At 47.7% G+C, this 12,954-nt stretch overlaps 1 protein-coding gene across 1 annotated transcript; it reads right to left on the bottom strand.

The window, feature by feature from the left end:
- Nucleotides 1-2,398: 2,398 nt before the first annotated feature.
- Nucleotides 2,399-9,171, bottom strand: LOC103176795. Its single transcript, XM_007890558.1, has 6 exons — nt 9,108-9,171; nt 8,266-8,550; nt 6,221-6,280; nt 5,077-5,118; nt 3,752-3,929; nt 2,399-2,411 (listed from the first exon to the last, which is right to left on the bottom strand). The coding sequence occupies exons 1-6, from the start codon at nt 9,139-9,141 to the stop codon at nt 2,399-2,401; spliced, it is 612 nt and encodes a 203-aa protein (XP_007888749.1). The 5' UTR covers nt 9,142-9,171.
- Nucleotides 9,172-12,954: the final 3,783 nt, after the last annotated feature.

The raw sequence follows: 12,954 nt of genomic DNA, 5'->3' as shown, positions 1-12,954 counted from the left end.
CGCTGAAGACTGTCTTTTGAAGAAGTCTGATAGTTTGGGGGTTAGCTCTGGTTTGAGGGTTAGCTTTGGTTTGGGGAATACAGTTGCTTTCTTCACTGAGCTCCCGGAATTGTGTGATTTCATTTCTGGAATGTGTTTTTGTTTTGCTTTCTTTATTTGTGTCTCCGAATGATAGCTTCTCGCTTGTTTCCTCACTGGAGTTTTGGGTTCCCCACTTTTCTTTGCTGGTTTGTTCAAAATAAAGAATACTTTGTCAGAGGCAATTCCAGAAGTTGATTATTATCAGAGTGTTATTTTCTGAATTAAACTATACAGTCAAACTCTATTTGCTCTTCCAAGTCCTGCCAATGTGCCAATAGGCTGACTGGTTTGTCATCTGTAGTGCTTTGGAATACTATTGACCCACCTGACTACTGAGACTGCCACAGAGGGTTGACTTAATTTGGACATTCCCATGCCAAGCAAGTCACCATGGAGCCAACTCAGCTCCAAGGAGTCCTGTTTACCTTCCGAGGGGATTTAGATTTACATACCTGTTCATGCAGCAGTAAGTAGGAACCTGGTTGTTAGTCGATTTGTGGCAAGCTTTCTGGGGGTAATCATCACTCCGAAATAAATAAATTTGGGCAATTGGCTGCTGTATTTCGCCTACAAAATATATGGTCAATCCACCATACAATATATTTTGTGAAGATCTTTGAGATGTCTCAATGACGTGATAAGGTGGTGTATCAAATGTAAGAATTATTACTATAAATAGATAGTTAGCAAAGGTGCAAAAGAAGAGATAAAGAGGTTTTGTTTACCAAGAGGATGTGGAATGCTCTGCCAGGCATGGTCAAGGTAGAATTCATATTAAATTTGAAGGGGCGTCATTTGCAGAGCAATGGGGAAAGGGTAGCTCAATGGGAATCAATAGATCACTCTTTCAAAGAGCAAACAAGAACACAATGGACTAAATGGCTTAATTTTGTGTTGTAAATTTCCATGTTTCTAGGATTGACAATCACAAACTTAGTAAATGGAGATAATTGGAAGTGGAGGGGAGAAAGCTACTTTGAATCAGTCAGCCTTCAATTATATTTCACAGCCTGGCTCTGATGCTTTTCCCAACTAACTCATGTTGTCTTGTATATATGGTTTAATAAAGGACAGTCAACACGGATTTGTTAAAGGTAGATCGTGTCTGACAAACCTAATAGAATTTTTTGATGAAGTGACTGAGAGGCTGGATGAAGGTAGTACAGTAGACGTAGTTTAGTCGAGCTTTTCAAAAGGCATTTGACAAAGTGCCACATAAGAGATTTATAAACAAAATAGAAGTGCACGGTATTAAAGGGATTGTGACAACATGGATCCAGAAATGGGTAGGAGATAGAAAGCAGAGAGTGGCAGAAAACGGTTGCTTTTCTGACTGGAGGGTGGTGTGTAGTGGTATCCTTCAGGAGTTGGTATCGGGACCACTGCCCTTTCTGATCTATATTAATGATCTGGACTTGGATATAAGGAGCACAATTTCCAAATTTGCAGACAATACTAAGTCAGGAAAAGTAGTCAATGGTGAGGAGGATAGCACCAGACTCCAAGAGGACTTAGGCAAATGGTTTTGTAGGCAAATGTGCAGCCAATTTGTGCCCAGTAATATCCTACAAACAGCCATCAAGTGAATGACCAATTTTATTTGGGGGATTGTTGACCAGGACTCCACCAGGAGTCCTTTTCGAGTTTCCCTTCCCTTTTCGAGTCGTGCCATGGGATCTTTGACATCCAGCTTATGGATGGACAGGGCCTAGGTTTAACGCCTCATCTGAAGGGCACCGCCTCTAAAAATGTAGCGCAATCTCAACACTCCACTGGCGTGTCAGCCTACACCATATAAGTTCAAAATCCCGCCGTAGGGCTTGAACCCAAAAAAACTCTGGCTCAGAGGTGAGAGTGCTACCAACTGAACCAGACTGAGACCTGATCTGAATTTGTTCAGAGTGTACAAGCTGAACAAGATAACACGGTGCCAAATACCAACACTGAGAACAGCAAAGAGCTTAATTGCTAACCTTCCCCCTGTGTTGCTCTTGAAGTCTTTCTCCTGCTCGTTCGATTCTGCGCCTTATCCTTCTCAAAGCGTTTCTTTTGGCTTGTAAGATCACAAACAGTATTCTCTGGATCCTCATTACAACCGTTTGCAATCAGTTTTAAAATAAACTTGCGGTCACTGTGACTCAGAAAGCTTTGGGTTTTCATGTTTCTTTTAAGTATGCGAAGCTTTCTAAAATGCTGCTTCAAAAAGTCACTCCTCAAGTCATTTAATGTCGACCCGATCATCGTTTTCATGTCAATGCAAAGGTAATCGATGACCCTTTGATATTTTCTTTTCTTATTAACTGTTGGCAGCATGTCATCAACAGAATATCCTGCCAAATAAAAAAACATACAAAACAAACGAAATTCAGAATAAAGCTCTCAGAATTGTGCAGTTTCTTAACTAAAAAAGTAAAATTAGTTCAACCTCATGTGTAAAGAGTTAAATACAAATTGGGATTAACGTAGAATAACCAAACAAATAAATAATATTCATCACAAAGTTTGCCAAAACTTTTCAAAACGTTTCACAGGATTTTATTATGTATTTTGCAGGTGAACAGGCAGACTATTTGCACACAGCAACATCCCACAAACAGTCACAAAGTGAATGACCGATTTTATCTGACCTTCATTGGGCAGGACAAGGGAAGAAACTCCCTTCTCTTTTTGAATAGTGCTATGGGATCTTTAATGTCCACCTGAATAGGCAGTTGGGTCATCGGTTTAATACTCATCCAAAGGATGGTACCTCTGACAATGCAATGCTCCCCCAGAAATGCACTGAAGCCTCAGCCTAATCTGTGAGCTCAAAGTCCCGATGTGGGGCTTGAACCCACGGCCTTCTGACTCAGAGGCAAGAGTGTTTCCAAAACACATTCATCACTCTAAGCTGCTTTCCTAATTTCCTGAACAGCGCAGAAAGGAACCAAGAATTAACTAATCGGTTACCGAATATAAACTACATAATAAAATACAAAAAACCCAATAACAGGAGCGGTTGGATTTAATGTGCTCAGTGTATACAATTCAGTGGCTTTTCAGACATGTGCCAGGACTTATGGCACCACATAGACTTCCACGATTTTCTGCTCAGAGTCTTACAGACGGCTTGTAGCCTTTTAACTCTTAGCAGGTTGGAACTAAAAAGGCCAATGAACCCTCTCGCAAATTATACACCCACCTCTTCATGGCTTTTGTATCACTGAAAATACAAGTCATCTCAAGGGTTACTGTGCTTCCATAACTGGAATCTAGTTAAACCTCCCTCTCCTCCTCCCCATTACAGTTCAACAACAACAACTTGCATTCATATAGCGCCCTTCACGGCGGGTCGAGTCCCGGTGCGCTTAACAGTGGCGGAGTCTGACCCTGAGCCAGGGCAAGAGGGAGGGCCGAAGAGACCCTAAGCACAATCAAAAAGGAAGATCTTTAGGCAGGAAACCTTGTACAAAATCACTCACCTCCAGTAAAGAATTCCAGTGCTTTTCTGTAAGATCCTCCTTTAAAATTGCTGATGAAAGAAAACGTTCCGATAGTGTCGGTCATGTCTGCAAGGTGTTTTCTTAATGTTTGTTCAATCTTCTGGTGTAAAGATTTTGATACATTCTCTCTAAATTTGAGAAGACCGCCATAGGATAATATTTGTAAGTGGAACTCGATGCATCCTGACGTGATCTTCAAAAGTTGGCCCTCTAGACCATGGAATATGCTTATAATATCTAAACGGAGCGTGTTGTCGTCACTGAGCATACGCATAAGCAAGTCATCAATTTCCAGAGCTGCTTTTTTCTGGCCAGAAATTGTGGTTGTTACAAACTTTCGCACGTGTTTACATTTAATTGTGCATTCTGTGGGTGACAGGAGAGATAATCATTGAAAGAGAGCTACCAAGAGGAGAGTGCTGATTCACACACAGACGATTACAATACAATAAAATTCAAAATTACGTTTGTGCAGCGCCTTTCACTTCGGGAAGATGTCCCAAGGCGCTGGACAGTCAGGGATTTGGATCCTAGCTGGGTGTTGGGATCGGACGGATGGGGGCAGGGAGGGCAGGAGGGTGGCCGAAGGCTCGATCGAAGAGGAAGGTTTTGAGACGCACCTTGAAGAAAGCAAGGGAGGGTGCGAGGCAAAGGGAATGTGGGATGGAGTTCCAATGGGTGAGGGCAGAAAGGCTGAAGACCTGACTGCCAATGGTGGGGCAGCCCGGGCAAGGGATGTTGTGCACCTTCTGTCTACTGTTCACCCACAAAATATAGAATCAATTCACTTTACAGTATGTTTTGTAAAGCGCTTTGAGACATTTCAAAGATATTATCAGGTGCTACACTAAATGCAAGGAATTTAGTTGGGAAAGAACAAAAGATAAGAGGACGTTTGGAATGGGGTAAAAATTGCCAATTATGTTGTGTTAATTAAGACTGATATTAACTTGCACATTACAATAATCCTTGCATTTTCACATAGGGAAAGTGCTTCACAAGATTTACTGTAAAGTGTAGCGACTGTGTATTTTGTAGGCAAAGACATCTAGAACATTAACCTTTCCTCTTTCAAATCCTGATTGACCTGATCTAACGGGCCCTACCACGCTGTGTGTCCCAATAGATAGTTTTCACATCACATGCTTGTTAGAAAGGCTTGAGTAAAGAGACAAGTGAGTTTCTCCTGGTGCCTGGCTGACAATCACTCCTGAGAAAATTGGTCATTTTCTTTATTTTGTAGGTGAGCACTACAGTTAATTTGCGCACAGCAACAATATATTTCGCCTCTCCGTGCTGTTATGCTGCACTTAATATGGTGACGAATCATTAGCTGATGTGCTGTGTGCAAATCAACTGTAGTGTTCACCTACAAAATGCATAGCCAGTATACTTTTCAGTACTGAAAAAAATTCTGTGAAGTACTTTGAGACATCCTCCCAACTTGAAAGGCACTCTATCAAATGCAAGGGTTATTATTATGAGAGAAATTATCTTCAGGTGAATTACTCACCATATCCTTTGGGTACGGGGGAAGAGACGAGAATGGTTTTATCTGAGGGTGGAAGAGAAAGAAAAAGTAAACTTAAACCTGAAAGTATTTGTTGTCAACAAAATATTGAATATCTCTGACATTAAACCCTCAGAAATATTACCCACATTGTGTTCAGTCATTTGCATTGACCATTGTAAGAAGACTTTTAAAGTGATTTTCCACCCGTCACGAACTCTACACACTTTGAAGGTGAGAACATTTAGAATATAGTAACAAAATAGTAATTTGTATCGTAACAAAATAGTAATTTTAGGCAGTAATATACCGTGGGTCCATTCTACCCTATCTATGAGGCCTTCAGTGGACTACCCAGTATACGGTGTCCACAAAGACCTGTCACCCCATGTTTTTTTTCTGCAGTGCACTGACTGACAACTGAAACATGTGGAAAAATGCTATTTGTATTTAGAAATGCTTAATTGTATTTCGTACAAGTGTTTAACTGTATTTAGATGTCCAGATGTCTGGAGGATCGGTGTGAGTGCCATCATTTTCATATCAGATTATGATTTGTCACCATATTCAGTGCAGCACAAAACCATGGAGTGACAAAATATATTTCTGACAGCTCCTTCGTAGTCTCATATCACTGTTTTGTAAGTGGGTGGGGGTGGGGGGGTAAGAAGATTTTGTGGACTGTAGATATTTTGAAACAGGTAATGTTATACTCTGTCTACATTATAGGCAATGTGATATAGTTATAATGTGTTTCGCTATAGCATGTTACAAGGGATGTGGATCCCAACATCCAACAAGTGGATGTGCTGCGAATGTGCACAGTGAGTGCGGAAATGTTGACCAGGAATTGCAGCCCCGTTATAACACTGACAGGGTCGGACACTGGGCAGACAAGAATGGGGAGAGGGAGTTGGCTATTGGTTCTCAGACAGGATGTAAAGATAAATAGAGAGGGTAGAGGGAGGAAGTTCCAGTGGTTAGGAGTGTAGTTGTATCATTTCTTCACAGAGAAGGAAAGGAGTGATGTGAGTCTTGTTAATCACGCAGGTAACAGAATACCATTCCAGACGTGTCAATCCATCCAACAGAGACATCGTCACTCACATCAGGCTTCTACACACTCAACAGACTGAAGTTCTCTTACCTTCACAGAGGTTACATTGGCACTTGCAGAAGATTGATTGGCAGCACTTGCACCTCATATCTATGTGAAAAGAGACAGGTTTAGATCTTTAGCATTTCAAGTAGAGTTTTGTAAAGTTCTGATGTTTGGAAATGTGCAAATATAAGGTTTATGTGCAAAGGCACAGCCAGAAAATAATACAATGTTCATTTATATAGCGCCTTTGACGTCAGGAGGCTGTCTCAAAGCACTGTGCTCTGTGCCCTTTTTTTGCTCAGCGGCCGGGAGGGTGGCTGATATATGCAGAAAACCATCACCATGCTTAAGAGTAGTCAAACCAGACTGAGATGTCTGAGTCTGTACACTACCAACACCTGGAAGTGTCCCTGTGTCTGGAATGGAATGCAAGAGCCAATGCTTGGGTTAACTCCCAGAGTGTGCATTAAAGTACTCCTGGAGCCTTAACCAACTAAAATGGCATTGCTTGTCCAGACTCCCACTGCTTGTCCAGCTAAAAGAGATTTGGCTTGCAGGGTTAACAACAACAATAAATTATATTTGTATAGCGCCTTTCACATCAGGAGGACGTCCCAAGGGGCTGGACAGTCAACGATCCACACCTGAGCTGGTGGCTGGTATCATAAGGAGTGGAGGGCGGGGAGGGTAGGATAGGAGGGTGATCAAAGGCATGGTCGAAGAGGAGGGTCTTGAGATGGGTTTTGAAGGAGGCAAGGGAGGGGACGAGGTGTAGGGGCTCTGGGATGGAGTTCCAGAGGTTGGGGGCAGAGAGGCTGAAGGCACACCCGCCAATGGTGGGGCAGGCAAAGCGGGGGACATGAAGCAGGCCAGAGCCCGCTGAACGAAGGGAGTGGAAAAGTTGGTAGAGGGTTGGGAGGTCACAGAGGTAGGGAGGAGCGAGGCCGTGGAGGGCCTTGAAGGTAACAGGAGCTGAGTGAGAAGCTGCTCCTCCAAGTTCTGCCAATGAGCCAAGTCTGCTGGCTGATCCATCGGCAGTGCCCTGGAGTATTACTGACACATCGGGCTCAGGCACTGGACTACGAGACAGAGCGTTGAGTTTATTACAATAATCTGCTGCCTTAGAGTCAGCTCAGCTCCATGGAGACCCCACTTACCCCCCCAACCCCCCCACCCCTCAAAGGTCACTAACAACAACAGCAAGATTGCATTTATAGAGCGCCTTTCACGTCGGGAGGACGTTCCAAGGCGCTGGACAGTTGGGTCGGGACCCGAGCAGGGGGGAAATGGTCAGGGTGAGGGGAGGGAGGGAGCGAGGAGGGGGGAAATGGTCAGGGTGAGGGGAGGGAAGGGAGGGAGCGAGGAGGGTGTAGAGAGTCGAGAGCGGAGCTGAAGGCACGGTCAAAGAGAAAGGTCTTGAGACCGGCCTTGAAGGAGGAAAGGGAGGAGGCGGCGAAGGCACTGGGGATAGAGTTCCAGAGCCTCGGGGCTGAGAGGCTGAAGGCCCGGCCACCGATGGTAGGGCGGTTGGGGCGGGAGATGTGAAGCAGACCGGAGCCAGAGGAGCGGAGGTACGGGCAGGTAGTAGGGGATAGTAGGTCGGAGAGGTAGGAGGGAGCAAGGCCGTGAATGGCTTTGTAGGTGAGGATGAGGATCTTGAATTCGATCCTCTGGGGGATGGGGAGCCAGTGGAGGCGAGCGAGGGTGGGAGTGATGTGCCCCTCTTACTGAGAAAATGTAAAAAGAGGAAATTATCTTTACAAACAAATCGCTCACTAGATCCACTGGTTGCAGGAGACGATTTATCTGGGGCCAAAAGAACATAAAAAAATCTTTAAATATTTTGTTTGCAATAAATCTACTTATTTACTTTGTTTACTTTGAAAGTTTAACTGTTTTCTTGTAACTCAAAATTCTGCGTGTCAAAATAAGACAGTTCCAAGTGCTGAACACCTAACTGGCGCCAATCAGAGCCCAATTTCTCTGCCAAATCCATTAGTTGCTTATCCGTTCTTAATATGTTAAAATCTGAAAAAGTAAAGAACAAAATGTCCGCTCTGTTTAAGTCATCTTATACCATCAAAAATTACCTGTTAAATCGTTGTTCGGAGAGAGAGATTTCCATGCATCCACGTCAACATCGGCCTCACGGAGAATTTTGATGAGATTCCACACTGTTGCTTTCTCTTTTTCTCGGCATCTCCAAATGTATAACATCTTAAATATAATGTCTGTTTGGGTTTTTTCTTGCGACTCAAAATTCTGTGTGTCAGCAAAAGACATTCCCAAGTACTGAATACCTAACTGCCGCCAATCAGAGCCCAGTTTCCCTGCCAGTTCCATCAGTTGCTTTTCCGTTATTAATGTTTTAAGATCTGAAAAAGTAAAGAACAAAATGCAATAATAATAACATTAATAATTTTTGCATTCGATACAGCGCCTTAGCATGTTGTCGAGACATTTCAAAGCGCCTAACGGGGTTTTACTCTAAAGTGCCGTGACTCATAGGCAAATATACAGTGATGTCCTGCACACAGTCTTGAAGTGATTGAGCAATTTTATCAGGGGATTATTGGCCAGGACACCAAAAGAAACTCTTTTGGTGTCCTGGCCTATCTTTTCATGTTGTTCCATTGGATTTTTAAAGTCCACCTGAATGTGTAGACAGCACCTTGGATTAACATCTCATCTGAAGGACAACATTTCTAACGATGCAGTGCACCCCAGGTTCTGCGCTGTATGTCAACCTGGACTGTGAGTTCAAAAGCCTGTGGTGGGGCTTGAACCCACAACCTTCTGACTCGTAGGCGAGCATGCTAACAACTGAGCCAGGCTGATAATTCTCTTCCCCTCTCCCCCTACAGTAGAGCTGTGTTTACAGTATACTGGCGCTCTCCATTAAATAGTAGCGCTATATGTATAATGATCTTACCAGAGGTGTCCCTGTCCTGAGTTGGTTTTACCATGATGTTAATGTTACAATGACTTTCGGCTTTAGGCCTTGAGAGAGAAGAGAGAACATGAAAAATGTGATGGATGGTTTAGAACATCGCGGAGATCGGGGTCATATCCAGCCGTGTCTGATGGGAATTCGCATCATACCGATCCGATGGGATGACAATCAGGTGGGGAAAGATGAGGTCAAATTGGTTCATCCAAACCAACCTTGTGATCCTTAATATGTCTCCAATTTCCGAGGAGACTCCCCGTATGAGATATTGTATCACTGGGGCCAAATTTGCCCTGTCTTGAATTCAGCAATAAACTGAGCAAGAACAATAAAATTCTCAAACAGATGCACTCATCAACGAAATACACCCATTAATCCAACACACTTCTCCAGTAACCGTCAGCATCAGGAATTGCGGTGAGTTAAATTTTTTTTCCATAGTGTGTCGCCAGATTTGGTTTACAAAATGTGGCCATCCTATAATAATAGAGAAAGTGGAGCAATGTCACAACAACAACAGCAACAACTTGGATTTACATAGCGCCCTCCACGCCGGACGGCGTCTCAGAGCGCTTCACAGTAACGGATCCCGGGGCCAAGCCAGGGGGAGGGGGAGGAAGGTGACCAAAGGCGCGGTCGAAAAGAAAGGTCTTCAGCAGAGACCTGAAAATCGGAAGAGAGGGAGCGAGGCGAAGGGAGTGAGGAAGGGAGTTCCAGAGCCTCGGGGCATAGTGGCTGAAGGCACGGCCGCCGAGGGTGGAGCGGAGCACTCGGGGGACGAGGGGGAGGCCAGACCCAGAGATCACACCAACAGATGGCAACTCTGCTCAGTCACGATCTGTCTTTGTGAATCGGCGTGTAACACGTCTGGTTACAACGAGGAATCCTTGCTTGTCTTTCTTATGAAGGAAGACAGGTTAGACACTGAGCAAGGGAGTGGGGAAGGGGAGGTGATGATAGGTGCGGTCGAAGAGGTGGTCTTCAAGTGGAATTTTAAACATAGATAAAGAGGGCGTGAGGTTGAGGGATAACAGATAATTCCCCTACATCAGTGACAGTGTATGCTTACAAGGTTACAGTTTCATTCTGAGCAAGTGACCGTCTTGTTGCAATATGTAAATATTAGTCAAAACAAGCTCCAAGATAGGATTTGGAGTGAGAAACAGGTCTCTAGAGTAATAATACTATTACTGATGTGAGCAAGCAAGCCATATTTGGTCCTTTACTGTACGTGCATCAATAGCCTCATTTGCCGAACCGTCCACAGACATTTCATCCAAAAAAGGGTACTTACTGGGCGTGAGCTGTGGACTATTTCCTAAGCACAAAAGCACAGAACTTGCTCCTCAAAGCTTCACTAAGTATCCACCGAAGACATTTGTTGGCCCAACATTCTTTGGTCAGTGAATCAAATAATAAATAACGACTCTCATTTCAGTTTGCACTTTCGGTTTCATTTTCTTGAATGATGTGATCAGTCCAGGTTAAGCAGATTGTTTTTTTTTCCCGCCCTCGGCCAAATAGGCTTCTCGGTTGTGAGCTATTCGAACCCTTCCCGCCCTTAACTGAGAGGCACAGACTGCACTCCGAACCCCTGAGGTCAGCTCAGTCAGAACAGTCTGAGCAGCTCATAACGGAAGTGTGTGGGTTTCCTGAAAGAAATAAATCAAATAGGACCAGTGCGTTCTTCGTATTGACCAATCTTACAATAATAATAATAATAATAGCATTTGATATCGCGCTTTTCACGTCGGGAGGACGTCCCAAAGCGCTTCACAGAACACACAGTAAAGTGAATTGACTGTATATTTGTGGGCGAACGCGGCAGCCAATCGCGCACAGCGATGTCCCACAAACAGTCGTAGATTGAAAATGACCAATTTTATTATTGTTTTGTTTCGGAGGGTTTATTATTAGGCTCTGTGTGGAGTAAGGAAACTTGCCCGAGGTTTGGCCCTGAGCTGCCGGGTATCGAACCCGGGTCTCTCACTCGCGGGACCGAGGGCTCTAACCACTGAGCTACAGGACTCCTGGTGGATGGGGGAGGGGGAGGGGCTGTGGTGATGGACAGGGGAGGGGGAGGGGCTGTGGTGATGGACTGGGGAGGGGGCGGGGCTGTGGTGATGGACTGGGGAGGGGGTGGGGCTGTGGTGATGGACTGGGGAGGGGGCGGGGCTGTGGTGATGGACAGGGGAGGGGGAGGGGCTGTGGTGATGGACGGGGGAGGGGGCGGAGCTGTGGTGATGGACAGGGGAGGGGGCGGGGCTGTGGTGATGGACAGGGGAGGGGAGGGGCTGTGGTGATGGACAGGGGAGGGGGAGGGGCTGTGGTGATGGACTGGGGAGGGGGCGGGGCTGTAGTGATGGACTGGGGAGGGGGTGGGGCTGTGGTGATGGACTGGGGAGGGGGCGGGGCTGTGGTGATGGACAGGGGAGGGGGGAGGGGGCTGTGGTGATGGACTGGGGAGGGGGCGGAGCTGTGGTGATGGACAGGGGAGGGGGAGGGGCTGTGGTGATGGGTGGGGAGGGGGAGGGGCTGTGGTGATGGACTTGGGAGGGGGAGGGGCTGTGCTGATGGACAGGGGAGGGGGAGGGGCTGTGGTGATGGACTGGGGAGGGGGCGGGGCTGTGGTGATGGACAGGGGAGGGGGAGGGGCTGTGGTGATGGACAGGGGAGGGGGAGGGGCTGTGGTGATGGACAGGGGAGGGGGAGGGGCTGTGGTGATGGACTGGGGAGGGGGAGGGGCTGTGGTGATGGACAGGGGAGGGGGAGGGGCTGTGGTGATGGGTGGGGAGGGGGAGGGGCTGTGGTGATGGACTTGGGAGGGGGAGGGGCTGTGCTGATGGACAGGGGAGGGGAGGGGCTGTGGTGATGGACTGGGGAGGGGGCGGGGCTGTGGTGATGGACAGGGGAGGGGGAGGGGCTGTGGTGATGGACTGGGGAGGGGGAGGGGCTGTGGTGATGGACAGGGGAGGGGGAGGGGCTGTGGTGATGGACTGGGGAGGGGGAGGGCTGTGGTGATGGACTGGGAGGGGGAGGGGCTGTGGTGATGGACAGGGGAGGGGGAGGGGCTGTGGTGATGGACTGGGGAGGGGGGAGGGGCTGTGGTGATGGACAGGGGAGGGGAGGGGCTGTGGTGATGGACTGGGGAGGGGGCGGGGCTGTGGTGATGGACTGGGGAGGGGGGGGGCTGTGGTGATGGACTGGGGAGGGGGCGGGGCTGTGGTGATGGACAGGGAGGGGGGGGCTGTGGTGATGGACTGGGGAGGGGCGGGGCTGTGGTGATGGACAGGGGAGGGGGAGGGGCTGTGGTGATGGGTGGGGAGGGGGAGGGGCTGTGGTGATGGATTGGGAGGGGAGGGGCTGTGCTGATGGACAGGGGAGGGGGAGGGGCTGTGGTGATGGACTGGGGAGGGGCGGGGCTGTGGTGATGGACAGGGGAGGGGAGGGGCTGTGGTGATGGACAGGGGAGGGGGAGGGGCTGTGGTGATGGACAGGGGAGGGGGAGGGGCTGTGGTGATGGACTGGGGAGGGGGAGGGCTGTGGTGATGGACAGGGGAGGGGGAGGGGCTGTGGTGATGGGTGGGGAGGGGGAGGGGCTGTGGTGATGGACTTGGGAGGGGAGGGGCTGTGCTGATGGACAGGGGAGGGGGAGGGGCTGTGGTGATGGACTGGGGAGGGGGCGGGGCTGTGGTGATGGACAGGGGAGGGGGAGGGGCTGTGGTGATGGACAGGGGGGGGAGGGGCTGTGGTGATGGACTGGGGAGGGGGCGGGGCTGTGGTGATGGACAGGGGAGGGGGAGGGGCTGCGGTGATGGACGGGTGAGGG

This window comes from Callorhinchus milii, unplaced genomic scaffold (assembly GCF_018977255.1).
Source record: "Callorhinchus milii isolate IMCB2004 unplaced genomic scaffold, IMCB_Cmil_1.0 Scaffold12, whole genome shotgun sequence".
Taxonomy (NCBI): domain Eukaryota; kingdom Metazoa; phylum Chordata; class Chondrichthyes; order Chimaeriformes; family Callorhinchidae; genus Callorhinchus; species Callorhinchus milii.
The sequence above is the reverse complement of the archived record's forward strand: the minus strand, read 5'-3'. Positions and strand labels throughout refer to the sequence as shown.